At 45.2% G+C, this 16,905-nt stretch overlaps 2 protein-coding genes across 2 annotated transcripts; both read left to right on the forward strand.

Annotated features, from left to right (window-relative positions):
• Positions 1–533: 533 nt before the first annotated feature.
• On the forward strand, positions 534–5,450 carry LOC115037178 (myelin regulatory factor-like protein). The gene is given in 14 exon segments (XM_029495681.1): positions 534–542; positions 1,734–1,851; positions 2,272–2,365; positions 2,902–2,966; positions 3,621–3,729; positions 3,823–3,954; positions 4,285–4,341; positions 4,343–4,393; positions 4,465–4,555; positions 4,635–4,856; positions 4,908–5,035; positions 5,109–5,142; positions 5,145–5,203; positions 5,279–5,450. Coding segments are annotated over 14 exon segments (1,341 nt in total).
• A 6,956-nt stretch (positions 5,451–12,406) lies between these two features.
• LOC115036672 (T-complex protein 1 subunit beta) lies at positions 12,407–16,773 on the forward strand. Its single transcript, XM_029494947.1, has 16 exons — positions 12,407–12,457; positions 13,259–13,333; positions 13,441–13,506; positions 13,603–13,714; positions 13,927–14,003; positions 14,083–14,195; positions 14,338–14,540; positions 14,619–14,719; positions 15,022–15,149; positions 15,276–15,379; positions 15,454–15,573; positions 15,657–15,785; positions 15,871–15,974; positions 16,062–16,161; positions 16,234–16,375; positions 16,457–16,773. The coding sequence occupies exons 1-16, from the start codon at positions 12,455–12,457 to the stop codon at positions 16,485–16,487; spliced, it is 1,608 nt and encodes a 535-aa protein (XP_029350807.1). The 5' UTR covers positions 12,407–12,454; the 3' UTR covers positions 16,488–16,773.
• Positions 16,774–16,905: the final 132 nt, after the last annotated feature.

Raw genomic sequence — 16,905 nt, forward strand, 5'->3', positions numbered from 1 at the left:
TCCTGACCTGGAGCACCATCTACTGGACAGACACTCACATTCAAGAGTTATTTATGATGCTGTCAGATTCCCTGTTCTGTTCTGTTCTGCCTCCTGCTGGAGAGGAAGTTCCTGACATCCCCGAAGGAAGAGGGAAAGAGAAATTTAATTTAATTTTAAAACTGAAAATATGGCACATAATTACCATTAAAAACAATCATTAGGACTTGAAATGCTGTCAAAAGGGATCAGATTCAGTCTTTAAAGGCATCCGTATGTAAAATGTCTGTCCTGACGCACCTTCATCTTCGGCACAAACATTCATGTGCATTTAAAAAGTATTAATGAGATTGTGGTGGTCAGGGGTCAAAGGTCAAGGCCACTGTGACTGCAGAGGACACAGAAATTCTGACAAAGCATATTTCATATAATTCTAAATAAACAAGGCGGAGCGATGCGACCGTGAGGATTCATGTCATTATTATGTTCAGCTGCTGTTCTGTTTTGTGCGATGAAGATGACATCGGTTTATGTTGTTGTTGTTTCCTGCAGCGATGATTCAAGTAAATATTCCGTTAAAATCCCATTTACAGACAGATGGATGAGTCACATGACAAATCAAAAGTATTGAATAAATCTGTGTGTTCACTTCCAGTAAGATGGCTGCCTAGTTTATGGCTTCATCGCCCACACACACACACACACACACACACACAGGTGTGTTAATACTTGGGTCAGGTGTGCGAATGTCTTTCCTGTTCAAAGCTCAAAGTCCAGCTGACAGACAGACGATCCACAGACACCGCAAACAAGAAGAAGATTTATCCAAAAGGACACATTTCTTTATTGTTTCCAGCTGAAGAGACGGAAAACAAAGAAGATTATCAGACATATTTTTGGGGGACGTGCTGGGACAGAAAATCTGAGTCCAACTCAGCTCACAGATGGATTACACCTGAGAGGAGCTGCTGGCGCTGATCTCATAAATCACTGCTGAACTGCTGACTGGCGGCCATCTTGGAGAGTCACACAGGTCAGTTTGAACAAATGAGTTTGTCATCAGATGTGCTTTATTTTAGATATTTCTGAAGGAAAGCAGCAAAACATCATTAAGAAAATCGTTAATGGAGGCGTTCCATTTAGCTGCTTCAGTTTCTGGTCCTGATGTTCACGCTGCCTCAAAGCCAAAACTTCCTGAGACATCCGAACACACCAGAGCACCAGAGTTTTATTTTGAAGAGATGAATGGATGAACAGTGCTCACTCAACTCAGAAGATACTGACATTAACACATGTCCCAGAATGCAATTTGTGTATTTTGATTCTATGAAAACTTCCTGATTTCATGTAACATTTAAAGATTTCAGCTTGGTTAAAGGTGAACTAAGTCATTCTGGAGCCGCAGCTAAACAAACCTTACAACAGGAACTAACCCTAACCCTTTACACACCCAACAACACACAAGCAGAATACGTTTTATTTTCCTCCTGCTGGGAGGAAGAGTCTCTTCTGGCTAACTGGAATGGAAATTCTCCGTTTTCATCATTATTACTGAATAAAACACTTTCCAAACATGAAATGGTCCAAATAAACAGGATATCTTTGTGCGTCAGACGTTAAACCGTCTGTTGTGGTTCAACCTTGATCTTTGTATCAGACTGCGTCATAAACTGCCTGCAAACTCTTCAATAGTAATTCGTGTTAATTCATTAATGGCTGACAATATTTGATTTGAATTGTCCTCACTCCAGCAGGACCCCCCCGGTCCCTCCCCAGCCTCAGTGCCGCCCTGTGGGCAGCATGGAGCCCGGACTGAGCCGGCTGCCCGTCCAGGTCCTGGGGAGAACGAGGCGCTGCAGCAGTTCTTCAGTGGTGAGCTGTCAGATCAGAGAAACTCTGATTCACACATCAGCAGGTTTCTTCAGACGTTTTGGAAGATCATCAGGAAATTAAAGCTGTAAAATACATCTGAGAAGGTTCCTGAAGAACTTCCTGACGTTGTCCTCCACCTAGATGTCTCGGATGTGAGCCATTTGGGCTTCACTGTATGACAGTTTATCTGGAGGAGAAGGTGGAGCAAAGAAAACGTGACATAAAGTAAATGAAATAAAAAGAAATGTTCAATGAAAAAAAAAAACAGGTACAAAGAGAGAAGAAACGTGTACAAACAAAAAGCGACACAAATCGAGTTGGAATATGTGATTAGCAGAAAATGGCAGCAGAAACACAAAACAACTGTGGACACGGTCGATGAGACTGTCGGATTAAACTGACTGAAATGTGTGTGTGCAGGTCAGGATGTGAGCGGCATGTTGGACAGCTCTGTTGCCGTGGATACGAGCATCCTGGAACAGTATCTCAGCAACGACGTGGATCCCAACAACTTGTAAGATCACACAAACTCAGGCCTCAATGTGATGAACACAAACTCACGTCCTGTTTTCTTTCAATTAATTTAATCAGTCAGCAGTTGATTTGATATTTTCAGATTCATTTATCACAGATTTCCACAAAACCAACTCAGAGGTTGTTTATTTGAGTCACGCAGGAAGTTTTAAAGCCTTGAAAAGGGATTAGATCGAGGAACGAGTTGTAGTAGTAACAAAGTTGTCACACATTTATATAACACACATAAAACCACTTTGACCCAGTTAGTTATCAACTGACCCAGGCTGTAAACACTGAAACAACACAAAGCACACCAACAACATACCACCTTTAATACACAAAAATAAAAAATAAAGATACCATAAAAACATTTTTCCCCTGAAGGAATTATTAGAAATCACAAGAAACCAAAACCCTCAGAGGAAAAAATCGATCTGAGAAATTTGAGGATTATTTCAAACGTTAATAAGAATGACTTCTTCCACAAATGTAGTTTTTATCCCGGTCGTGTCCATTTCTGTGCTTTTTTCCCAGCATGCTCCCTGAGTCTCCCTCTGACTCGAGCTCCGAGGCCTGTTCACCTGTTCACCAGATCTCAGGTCAGTCTCAGCTGGTCGTTTCTTGTTGTAGTTGGGACGGTTGGTAGATCAGACTAACCAGACAGAAGCACGCTGGTCCTGTTCCGTCAGACTTCCACCACGGGCCGTCCTGTTGGTCCGGCCAGCAGACCCCCAGGAAGGTTTTCAGCAAACTGCTGCTTCATCCTGTCGCTTCAAGGGCCCCGCCCTCTCCAACATGCTGACCCACAATCAGCCCCGCGTTGGGCCTCATTAACACTTTCATCAAGTCTGGGACCCCGCCCAGTCCTCCTACTGGCCCCGCCCCCCTGCAGACCCAGAACTCGCCCTGAGCGCCAGCACTACCTGAGTCCAGAGAGCTGCTCGCAGGTTTACACCTCCCCGCCACATCCTTCGCCACCTTTACCCTGCCTCTAACAGCTACATGGGCCTACATTTGACCACGCCCGCCCCCAGTGGGTCTGGCCGGCTCCGCCCCTTCGATACACACCTGGTAATGTTTTAGATTTTTCGCCTTTCAGTGACCCAGATCAGACTGGAGCACTAAAACCAGCTGTTTGTTCTTCTGCAGCTCCCAGCAGAGTAAAAAGAGGAGAAGATCAGACTGTGAATGACCCACCAGGAGGAGTGGAGCCGTCCTGCAGTGAAGCTGATGGGACCGCTGTGGCGCTGTAGGGACCAGTGTGGGAGCTGGACTCCATTTAGCATCCTACCAGCTTCTTAACTGGGAACGGTATCATCCAGAGCAGTGGAGCGCTCTGTACGACAGAAACTACCAGAACCTGTGAGTCCAGAAAGCTGCCGGAGAAGTCAGGAATAAAAAAGCTGATAAATCCAGATGAGAAACGGTCTCAGCAGGTCTGGTCCTTGTTTCCAGGTCTCCTCCTGCCTACCACGTCGACACAGATAAAGGCTTCACCTACTCCACAGCCGACGAGGCCTTCATCTGCCAGAAGAAGAACCACTCCAGGTCACCATCCACATCGGCGTGGCTGCAGAGCCGCAATACGTCAGAACGGCCAACAGCACCGATCAGGTCGACCACTTCCAGATAAAAGTGTTTGGGGTCAAGGTACGCTCTGGAACCTGGTCTTTCAGAACCTGACACACATTCAGCGTCACGTCTTACCTTTGACTTCCTGTTCTGCACTCACAGCTGGAAGCTCCAAGCCACAGGTGACCATCGAGCAGTCGCAGCCTGACCGATAGCAAAAAGCCTTTCCATCCTGTCAGGTAGGGAACAGAGGAGGTTGGAGATCATTCCGCCGTCCACAGGGTCGGGGTTAGAGTTGGAGTCCTTAGGACTCCTGAATAAAAACAACCCTTTCTGAACACTCAGGGTCAACCTTCCTGCCGGTAAGGTCACCAAGGTGACGCTGGGCCGACTGCACTTCAGCGACGACGGCCAACAACATGATGAAGAAAGGAAGCCCACCCCGACCAGAGGTGTGGCAGACTTCCTGCGTAGTAAGATATAAAGTCCAGGCAGACAGGTGATGACTGACTCTACCTCTTCCAGGTATTTCCAGATGGTGGTCGGTCTTTACGCCGCCGTGGGAGAGCAGACCTTCCTCCTGACGGCTCTGGTGTCGGAGAGGATCATCGTCAGGGTAACTTCACAAACTCTGAACCCATAAAGTATAAACCAATATCCCAGCAGTCCTGTATAAAAACACAGCGCCCACCCAGGCCTCCAACCCGGGTCAGTTTGAGACGGACGGCGACGCCGTGTGGCAGCGTGGGACGACGCCTGACGCCGTCATCTGTCAGGGTCGGGTCGGCATCAACACCGACTCCCCTGATGAGGCGCTGGTTGTCTGTGGCAACGCCAAGGTGATGGCGCCATCATGCAGCCGTCGACTGCCGGGTCAAAGATAACACTCAGAAGTAAGAAGGTTAAAACGGCAGGAAGCCAAAATGAAGTCTTAGGAAGGAAATGAACTAACTTTGTTTGTTTGTCAGGCCGACTCTGAGCAGCAGCTGAAGAGAATCACTCAGATGAGAATAGTTGAGTTTGATTATAAACCAGAATTCGCCTCCACTGTGGGAAGGACCACACCCACCAGACAGGTGAACATCACACGGGCTCAGTGTGCTGATGTGGAAATGATTATTTTGGGACATATTTATACTATTGTCGATGTTTCAGGTATAATAGCTCAGTGAGGTGAAGGAGCTGCTGCCGTCAGCGGTTGATGGAAGTCGGCGGACATCACCTGTTTGAATGGAGAGAAGATCCAGAACTTCCTGATGGTGGACCAAGGTACACAACTTACCCAGAATCTGTTCAGGGCTGTATTTGGATCCATCCTCATGTCCGTCCTCATCCTCCTCCAGGAGCAGATCTTCATGGAGAACGTCGGGGCGGTGCAGCAGCTCTCCAAACTCACCGACAACCTGGAGACCCGGATCAAAGACCTGGAGGTCTGGAACCTCCGGCTGGCTAAACTGAAGAGCCTGACGGGCAGCCTGCGATCTGTGGGGGTACTTATCGATAGCACATGAGTGTTACCTGGTTAGGCTTCAGTTATTCTGTCATGAGATGTTTCTCATATTTTATCAATTTCAGTGAATAATCATAAAAATTGTTATTTAACAGGAGTTTAAAGTTCCATCAATGTTTAGATGTGTTTTTCTCCTCAACTTCTCAGCTACATTTAGCTCACCACTTTCTGAAGGAACACACAGAACAACAAAAATGGAAAGCCTCCAAAACTGAGAATACAGTGAAGAATGATTTATGTTTTAGAATATTCTTGCTTTATTTCGAACTGTTTATTTAGGAAGGTGAATTAGTTTTGTAACTTATCTTTGACTAAACACAGTTGGCATCGTATTTGAATACAATTAAACAAAATGCTCTTATCTGTGTCATCAAGTGAATTAGTTTATGGAAAAGTACTGATAGTGTTTGTTGCATAATCCTGGCTTCATTGTTATCATTGCATCGGTACGAATCAGAGTTCAAGGACATCCAGGATCTGAAGGCTTCTGTTTGTGACTGAACACAATTCATTCCAAATAGAAAAGGATGAAGTTGTGAAGTCGTTCTGTCTGTTTCCACCTGCGGCTTGTTGAAAGGCATTATGGGTAGAAAGCTCACAGCATTCATTCAGTTTGTCATGAACGAACGAAACAAGAAAAAAGGCTTTCAGTTTTTGTTTGTTTTTTCTTTAACAGGAAACCCAGAAAGAACAGCAGCGTGTCCACGATGTCCGCCGCCGACACGGGTAAGAGCGGGAAGGTCGAGAGGGAGAGACCGAAATCCAAACACTGTCTGCGGCGTAAAGTCTTCCAGCTGAGCGCCTTCGGCCTGCTGGCCGCCGTGGCCTTCTGGTGAGGCCCGACGCCTCCTATACGTCAATCATCATCAAGTCTGAAACGAATAACTGACTGTTTGTTTGCAGCATCATCTCCATCACGGTTCTGTACCTGCTGAATCTGGAGGAGAGAGATTTGGCCACCTCCCCCAACAACAGGTCTGACAAACACAATTAAAGACCCCAAAAACACTGAATATCTGCAGACAACAACCTCACAGCAGCTTTGTTGTTTGTGTTTGTTAGTAATGGGACGCTGGTTCCTGTGCAGACGACGGCCCGGACCACCTCAGGTACTCACATTCACCTTCAGGGCCACTGTGATAAAACACTGATTATTGATTATTAGCCGCCTGTGTAAAAGGACAACCAGGCTAATCCAGAGTCCACAGCGATAAAGATAATGACTGGATGTAAAATTAGCTGCTGATAAATGAGCAGGTTGATTCACTCCCTCACCAACTTATGACATGAACCTAATTTTGTCTCTTCGTGTTTCCGATCGTTGTCCAGCTCAGCCGACCCGGCTGCCCAACCCGTGGCCTCCAGACGTCGACTTCTGTGAGCTGCTGTACTGTGACAAGGCTTACTGCTGTCCTGCACAACCACAGAGCTCCACCAGCTCCACCAGCTCCACCAGCTCTGCAGAAAAAATAAAAGGAAAGCTCTATGACAAACTTAAAAATGCCAAAGACTGTAAGTTTCCTCTCGTTTCCTAAAACCTGAACAGCTGCACCACTCTGTGTTGATGAAACTGCCTCACACCAAAACATCAGACTTTTTCTTTGAATTTGAAATGAGAATCACAGCAATGCAAATAAAAATCACACTGATGTTTCAGGGACGAACACCACCATCCAATCATTCCGGATCAAAGAAAACCAGCAGCTGATCGACAACAGATACTGTCTGAGAGACGAATGTGGGTGAGTCCAGCTCATGAATGAAACAACGATCACAGCTTTAACATGTGAATTTAAACTTCTGTCTTGATTGATTGATTGTTGCTTCCATCAGGCCGGGTCGGTACATCTTCAGAGTTCCCATCAGCCAGTTCGTCCCCATCAACATGAGAGTCACTCTGCTGATGAAGTGAGTTCTGACGTTAAAAGCCTGAAACGTCTTTAAGCACTCGGATCAGTCAACACGATCGCTTTCTGTTTCTGCAGCTCGACGGAGCTGCTGGTCGTCCATCTGTGTGGATTCGATGAGTCTGCAGTTTGTTCGGCTCTGCTGGATATTGAAACCGTCAGCGGCAGCCGATACCCGTCAAACACACAGGTCCGATCGGATTATTGATCAGCTGCTGGAGGAATCATCCAATACTCAATGCAGAGTTTATATTTTGGTTGAATGATGCATTTAGATGTTGTTGTTGTATGAAAAGCTTTTCTTCGAACTCTCTAATATCAGATATTATTAACGCTGTGTGTAGTTTTTGTGTTGTTGAACAACATGAGGTCATTTTGCAGTTGAACCAGAGACAGAAAATTCATGTTGAACTGATGGGAGTGTTGTACTGTTGGTTTTTGTGTGTCTTTGTTGGTTTGAGTCTCTGAGGTTGCGGTCCACTGACTCGGGTTAATAATTCAGGCCGAGGGCAGAAACGCTGATGAATAATGGAAGTGTTGCAGGATTTCCCTCACGTCACGACAACAACACCAACAACACACTAATCACAGCCACGATCGCACAACACCAACGACACACCGACCCACCGACCCACATATCACAGCTGCTTTTGTTTTAGTAACACTAAAACTTTACCAAGCTGCTTCAGGTTTCATTCATCAATAGGAACGTTTCTGACTTTTCATGATGAATTAAATGTTTAAGTAGATTTGTTCCGGTCCTAATTGGGATTTTCTGTGTGAATATTTATGGATGCTTTTGGGGGTTATTTGACATTTATTGGCTGTAAAACTGGAGTCAGATCCTGAAAATAACTGAACTTGGAGCCTTTGAGGAACGGTGATGATGCCAACATGGCCTCATTTGAAATGAATTACCTTTAATAGTTTGATCTTTTTCTTTTGTCTGTCTTTGGCAGGGAGAACACGAGTGGCCCCCTCCACGTGGCTCGTCTTTATCACAGCTCATATCATTTCCGCTCCACAGTGGCAGTAAGACAAAACATTTATTTATATTTCTCTTTCTCTTCGTAACACTCGCAGCGACAGACTGAACTTTAATCATTTAGTTTTACTGAGCAGATCTGCAGACACACAACAACCTTTTTGTATCTTCTACATTAATCGAAGTGTGTTTCTGCAGGGCCAAGCTGACTGCACTACCGACCATCACTACAGGGGGGCGCTCTTCACTGACTACGTTTTCCACTTCTACAGACGCTGCACACACTAAGAAAGAAATGACTAAAGATACCAACACGTTTCATTTATATTTAATATCTTCAGTGTTCTCATAAAGCAGACCATTCTGAAGATGCAGACTCATTTTTATGATCATATAAATCCCTTAATAATTTTAAAATATGGTCAGCAGAAGTTCAGATCAGATGTCAAAGTATTTCCTTCCGTTCTCATATAGACCAGATTAGAGCAAAGATTAGGTCAAGTTCACTCCATCAACATCCGTCCATCAGAAAAGTGACAATAATTATTGATTTTAGTCAACATTAAGATTAATTCCTCTAATTAATCTTGATTATTAGTTAGTTAACTAGTTACTATGCTGTCTGTAGACTTTTCTTCTCCTTTTAGCTCATACTTGCATAAATGTTAAAACACGAGATTAATCTCTGAACTCTAAGAAAACTTTGAAAACTACATCAGATTTCCTAATAAAAGTAAAAATTTGTTCCCATATTGTGGTGTTTGAATGCACATTTTTGACCTAAACGCCGCTACGTAAAGAATGAAGAAATTTAAATAACAGACTCTGTAATTCAGGATTATCTTTTCTGAACTGACAGAAAAAGTTCTGCTGTAAACTCCAGCAGTAATTATCTGACTGTGTGTGTGTTAAAGTTACTTGTTAAAAACTAATATTTTCATAGTTTGGGTCATTTCTGAGTGTGAAACTGTTCAAATTAATGTTTTCTATGTCTGAATCCTGACTGCTCTGCTTTATCTGAAATTAAAGCTAATAAACAGTGAGGTAGTTCAATAAAAATGTTTTTAAAAGTCCCTCCTTTCTTTGTGTACCTTTTGTCTTAACAGTAATCTTTTTTTGTACTCATCCTAAGATTGTGTACTGTTTCCATAAGTAAGACATTAAATATAAAAGGTCAGTTTTCCCTGTTAGCTGTTGAAGATGCGTTGTGTTTATTTAAAATGAATGTGCAGTTCTTCAGCTGACACAGAAACACTGATGACTAATTCAGGCGGAGGAGGTGCAGCAGAAACACACAACTAATCAGGTGTGGGAGACAAAGAGCTGAGACGAAGCTGCAGGACGTCCTCAGAACAGGCGGCAGATGGACGTTCAGGCCGACGTGAGTATCTCCAACAAAACGACTTTTCTCTTCTGTTTTCATGACTTTCATTAAAAACTGAACTGAATTGTGTGTAAAAAAAAAAAACGAAAACGAACTGTAAATGAAATTCACCCCCTTAAAGAAGCAGATGAGACTGATCCATCAGTGTGAAAGGAGCTTCAGGGTGTTTATATATTTGTGTTCAATAAGAAAATACACAACTCAGTGAACAGCAAACTGAAATCAGGTGGAACATTCCCCACCGATACAGGTAACTAATATCTACTCAGTTGTCAGAGTGTGTGTGGTGTGTGTGTATGTGGTGTGTGTTGTGTGTGTGTGGTGTCGTCTGTCAGCCAGGAACACTGATGGACTGATATCGCCTGTCACCACGGTAACTGTCGTCGAGGGAAACTGTCTTTCTCCTCCACTTCCCAGCTTCTGTTTGTCCTCTGAGGACAGGTAATTAACTGATACCTGACTCTGTGTGTGTCTGTGTGTGTCTGTGTGTGTCTGTGTGTGTGCAGGGCAGGATGGGAGCTCGACATCTCTCCAAGATTAAAGAGGAGTCAGTCAGCCGAGAGCCCAGGTAACAGAGCAGCTGATTGGTTAACCATTCAATTTAATCAGAATGTCAACAGAACTGAAAGGAAGTCAGACTGTGTTGAAGTCTATGGGAAAATGTCCCTCCTCCTCCCTGATGAGTTTATGGTCTCAGTCTGAAATACAACATGATGTTCATTTTTTTAAATGATGCTCCATTCAGAGGGAAAGGGGCGGGGCTAAAACTCAAACTAGTCATCACCAGCTCAGTCTGGATGGATCCATCAGATAACAGAGAGTCTGTCCAGCGAAGTGCGACCTTGGCGGCGGGATACATTACTGTGAACAGACACCAACCAGACTGCAAACAAATCTGAATGGAAATTAGTTTACATGGAAAATCAGCGTGTCTGTGTGTGTGTGTGTGTGTCCACGTGACCTCATGGAGACAAGAATAAAGACCTTTTGGGGTGAGGACCTGGTTCAGAGTTAGAGTTGCTGCTCGACATCACAACATGATGAGGTGACACACAAACTCTCTCTCTTTTTCTGTCAGCACATGTTTCCTTCCTTCGATCGTCCAGCAGCAGGCAGGCGGAGCAGGTGAAGCAGGTGTAGACCAGGTGGACAGACAGGAAGTGATGTGTCCCTCTGAGCCGGCGTCTCTGGCTCTGTACGAGCAGCAGAGGACGGTGGAGGACAACAAGAGTCTGCTGGACGAGGTGTCCACCTGTGGACCTTTGACAGGACCAGAACTGATAAATAATCAGCTGCTATTTTAAAGACGTCAATAATCCCGTGATCTGTCAAACAAAGTCAAATTGATTAAAACATAGAAATCAAAACATAAAAGGCTAAATTATATTTCTATTCCACTCTCCTTGATCTACAGTGCATGAAAAGTGTACCTTTTGAATGAAATAAATAGAAATATTTCCGTCGCCTCGTTGGAGCAGAACTTAAAGGTCTTCCTTGTTCTCCAGCTGGGTCGTATTGAGGCGGAGCTTCAGGAGAGTCAACGTCTGGACGCTGAGCAGCGGCAGGAAGCTGAATTCATCCGTCAGCAGGAGAACAAGCTGCTGTGGAAAAACCTCATTCACCTGAGTCTGAGCCAGCGCATCACCAAGTACACACACACACACACACACACACACACTTTGATCTTATCATAGTTGTGTTAACACTCACTGAATGAATTATTATTATTTACTATTATATACTATTATTATTATTATTAAGGCCCTGACCAGGGGGCCCCTAAGGACCAATCATTAAGGACATGCAACAAACAAAAACATCTGCTTCACTTTTCCTGATGAGTTTCTGGTCTCAGTCTTCAACACAACATGATGTTAACCCAGCTCCATGTAGAGGGGAGGGGTTAGGGGGCGGGGCCAGTGGAGCCGTACCACACCTACACTGTGTTTTTGTGGTCTTCTCCACAGACCTTGGGTCAGCAGCTACTTCAGGAAGTTCCCCATGCACATCTACTGTCTGCCTGTCCAGGCTGCCGATCACTGCCGCAGACGAGGGCTGAAGAAAAGGAGATGAATTATTCCCTGCTCTGCTTCCTAAGGGGACGTTTCTGCAGCACTTTTTGTGCCCTTGTGTGTCTGAGAAATAAAAATCTGAACCACTTTAAAGCTGCTGACGCTACAGAAACAGAGAATTTGGCTTTTATAGAATTAACTGGAGCCAACAGGCCTCAGACTGAACTCTGGATTGGAGTTATAGAAGAATAACAAAATCTGTCCAGCTGAGAAGACTGATGTGTCATTGTGGACATGTTGGAATCTTTTAGATAAATTTGGATGCAACTGTTGATTTATGGAATATTCATACATCCAATATTACTATTACCATTAAAAATAATAACACCAGAGCAGCCGAGATGTCTCTTTGTACACAGTATATTAATTCTGTGTAAAATAATGCTACCCTTTATTCTTAAATCTCAAACTAGTCTAATATATCAGGCACATAAATGTTAAAGTTTCCATTTATTCTGGAATTAAAGAAATGTGTTTTCCATGTTGTTTTTTAGACCCCTTTTTTCAATCATCACACAAAATCTGTGCTTTTCATCAAAAAGGAAGTTTTCCGTGATCACCCTTTAATGCAGCATTGCGTCCGTGCGTAACTACGTCATCACACGTCCGGCCCCTCCTTCTGTGCGTGCACGGCTCCAGCCCAGAATCTCACACATCATGGTGAGCTTTAGCTTCTAATTCCTCTTTTCTGCGGCGACACAAACGGGTTTAAACCAACTCGTCTGCTCCTTGAAGTGCTGTAGCTCCATCGGGCCGCACTAAAGAGTCTGTTCGGCCCGTTTTTAGCTCCTCTGCGGCTCTCAGCTAGCGAAGCTTACCGGCGAGGAAGCACATGGGCGTTATGAATGCGCTAGATGCTAAGCTAACGGCTAAAACACGTAACTCACAGAGACGATGATGGCTGCTGCTGCAGCTGAGAAAATAAGATCTCTGATGTTAAATCTTCAGCTCCAGTTTCTGTCGTCCGGACTCAGTTTGCTGTGATTCTTCTTATCACGTCTGTTAGCATGTTAGCTTAGCCTTTAGCTTGTCATCTGGGCTTTGTGGCTGTCAGATCAGACTTTTTATTCAACACCAGCCGAAAAAACACAAATTACATTTATTTAACGGTTCACACAAACTCTTCTTTATCATCTAGTTTTATTTTAGTGGCCACATCTTGTTTTAAAACGCTCTCTTTTTTTTTTTAAAAATAGTTTGGTTGGAAGCTTCTAGCGGTTTCCAGGCTGAAAGGATGCTGCTTTCAATGCTGCTCGGAATAAAGATTTTCGTCCACGCCTTAGCTGTACACAGTAGTCTGCACAATAATGATCAAGTTAACTTAAATGTCATTACAATGATTAAATCTTCAATCAAAAATTATTTAGTCATTACTTGTTGAACATTTTATGTTGCTGACAAATCATTTTTGTATACAAAGAGCTTATTGTTGGGTATAAAAGGAGCTGTCTCTGTCTGTAGGCGTCCTTATCAATGGCCCCGGTCAGTATCTTCAAACATGGAGCTGATGAAGAGAAAGCAGAGACTGCACGACTGGTATGTTTGTTGATTTGTGCTTTAGGTTTTTATTTTGCCGTTCACTCTTTGATTTAATAAGTGAACTAATTGCGTCCTTTAATCCAGACTGTGTGTTTCCTCTGCAGTCATCTTTCGTGGGCGCCATCGCCATCGGAGATCTGGTGAAGAGCACTCTAGGTCCAAAGGGGATGGTGGGTAATTGCAAAACCAGCAAGTGTTGATCTCGTTTGATGGGTTCCAATTCAGACGATTGAGCAGCAAACATTTCTTCCACTCTTGTTCTTCAGGATAAGATCTTAATGAGCGGAGCAAAAGGCGCCACTGTGACAGTGACCAACGATGGAGCGACCATCCTGAAAGCCATCGGTGTCGACAACCCAGCTGCCAAAGTTCTGGTTGGTGAGTGGAGATACTGAACGGTCGGGAGTCACATTAATCAAACAAACGATTATTATCCTGATTGATTTCATGTTTTGTCTCTAATATTTATGTTAAGAGTGAAATCATCCTGTAAAAAATGAACAGTAAAGCTCTTTTTAATGCTGTGAAATGTTTATCATAAATCAGTTTTTAAAGGAGGAATCTGGGGAATCATGAGTTTTTGTTTGCAGACATGTCAAAGGTTCAGGATGATGAAGTTGGAGACGGGACAACGTCTGTCACGGTGCTGGCTGCTGAGCTGCTGAGGGTAAAAATACCCATAATTCAGTCTGTTTTAGGAAGTTTATGGACTTTGAAGAGTCGTTGACAAAACATTTCTGTCGCAGGAAGCGGAGCTCCTGATCGCCAAGAAGATCCACCCACAGACCATCATCTCCGGATGGAGGAAGGCGACTCAGACTGCGAGAGATGCTCTGAGGGAGGCGGCCGTCGACCACAGGTCAGCTGGTCTTTAGAGGATCAGCCAATCAGGCTAAACTGTATTTTTCTGACCTCAGAATGAAGAGAAAAGTTTCAACAGATGATGTGATCTTTTTATGTTTTCTCTCTCCCCACCTCATCATCTTCTTTCATCTCCATAGCAACGACGCCACTCGTTTCCAGGAAGACCTGCTGAACATCGCCCGGACCACCTTGTCCTCCAAGCTGCTGACGCACCACAAAGATCACTTTGCCCAGCTTGCCGTCAACGCTGTCATGAGGCTGAAGGGCTCCGGGAACCTGGATGCCATCCACATCATTAAGAAGCTTGGCGGCAGCCTCACTGACTCCTACCTGGACGAAGGTGAGCTCACCTGACGTGTCCCAGGCTGAAGGAGTCCCCTCTGATTGGCTGCTGTAACCAACCACTTTGTGTGTCCAGGTTTCCTGTTGGACAAAAAGATCGGAGTGAACCAACCGAAGAGGCTGGAAAACGCCAACATCCTGATCGCCAACACCGGCATGGACACCGACAAGATCAAGGTACGACACACAGATCTGATCTGGTTTCTCCTGCAGCTGCTTCACAGTAAAAAACAGAATCTGTTGAGACTTTTATTGTGAAATATCACCTGGTTGTGATTGTATACTATTATTGTGAAAGGCCTCCACAGGAAGTGTGTGAAATGTGTGATGTGAGCAGAATTTGATCTGACCTGAGCGGCACTTTTTAAGGAGCTGTGTGTTTCCCTCTCGGTGCAGATTTACAGATTTCTGATCTTTGTGACTGTGTTTTCACTCTTGCTGTTCGTGTCTGTGTGTGTGATTGCGTGTCTGCCCATCAGGTCTTTGGTTCCAGGGTCCGTGTTGACTCGATGGCGAAGGTTGCCGACATTGAGCTGGCGGAAAAAGAGAAGATGAAGGAGAAGGTCGATCGTATCCTGAAGCACGGGATCAACTGCTTCATCAACAGGTAAAAAAACACACTGGAGTCCGACACACTACCACTACACATCGACAACACACAGGTGGATCAAGATCTGCAACAACCAGTCGACCGACGTCAACAACAGATGTGTTTGTGTTTATTTCTCTGCAGACAGCTGATCTATAACTACCCAGAGCAGCTGTTTGCTCAGGCTGGCGTCATGGCCATCGAGCACGCCGACTTCGCCGGCGTGGAGCGCCTCGCTCTGGTCACGGGTACGTACACACTCAGTGTTATTTCATTTGAACTGCTTTAGTGTCATACAGCCATTAATAAAGTGTGTGTGTAGGCGGAGAGATCACCTCCACCTTCGACCATCCTGAGCTGGTGAAGCTCGGCCGCTGCAAACTGATTGAGGAGGTGATGATCGGAGAAGACACACTCATCCATTTCTCTGGAGTCGCCATGGGTACGACACGCACACACATGCTGTCTAAACCTGATCTGATATGTCTGTCTGTCACTGAGGCTTTGACTCCTCCCCCTCCTCAGGTGAGGCGTGCACCATCGTCCTGCGAGGAGCGACGCAGCAGATTCTGGACGAGGCGGAGCGTTCACTGCACGACGCTCTGTGTGTGTTATCTCAGACTGTGAAGGAGCCGCGCACTGTCTACGGAGGAGGTACGCACACACAGACACACACAGTATTTAGCAGGTCTGACGTGTTACTGATTCCCCCAATATTTGCCCCTCCTCGCCCTGACAGGCTGCTCTGAGATGCTGATGGCCAAGGTGGTGACTGATCTGGCCAATCGGACACCAGGAAAGGAGGCTGTTGCCATGGAGTCTTTCGCCAAGGCCCTGAGGATGGTACGAACCTGCTGAGCTCCGCTCATTTTTAAAGTTTTTTTTTTTTAATCAGTTTAAATGAACTCCGTTGTCCGTTTCCTCCTCCAGCTGCCGACCATCATCGCAGACAACGCCGGCTACGACAGCGCCGACCTGGTGGCTCAGCTGAGAGCCGCTCACCAAGAGAACAAGACCACGTTTGGCCTGAGTGAGTTTCGTCACACATGGACTGCGGGTTTCCGTCGAACACTGAAGCTGACGGGTTTGTGTTCCCTTGCAGACATGTCTGAAGGCACAGTGGGCAACATGGCGGAGCTGGGCATCACAGAGTCCTTCCAGGTGAAGCGTCAGGTGCTGCTCAGCGCCTCCGAGGCCGCCGAGATGATCCTGAGAGTCGACAACATCATCAAAGCTGCTCCCAGGTCAGACCCCACCTCCCACTGGACCACCGTGTCGTTTCCTGTTTGTTTCTGTGTTCTGATTGTCGCTGTGTGTTTGTGCAGGCAGAGGGTTCCTGACCATCACCCCTGTTAGAGGAAGAGGAGGATGAGGAAGAACGGGGAAGGGGATCAGTTTTGTTATTTATCACCTCTGTGTAGATCAAATTAAAGAAAACGCTCCGCTGGTTTTTTTCTCTGTTGTGGAAGCACTGTACAGGCTAGGCGGCTAACGCTGGCTAACCATCAGACAGCAGGGAAAATGGCTGACGGCTCAGTTTGTGATGCTAACGTTAGCCGCAGGTGTTGGAGGCTGGTTATTATAACGTACATTTGGACATTGTTTTTGTTTACTGAAATAAATGAACCAATCCTCATCAGTAGCTTTGTGAGTCGTCCTCTGTTGTGTCGACCGGCGTTCACGCTATTTTGTCCAACATCTGTCAGTTCACAGGTGAGAGTGACCGAGACCTCACAGTGTCAACAAACTGAAGTTACACAACCAGACTGAGGTC

The sequence above is a fragment of the Echeneis naucrates genome, chromosome 23 (assembly GCF_900963305.1).
Source record: "Echeneis naucrates chromosome 23, fEcheNa1.1, whole genome shotgun sequence".
NCBI classification, from domain to species: Eukaryota; Metazoa; Chordata; class Actinopteri; order Carangiformes; family Echeneidae; genus Echeneis; species Echeneis naucrates.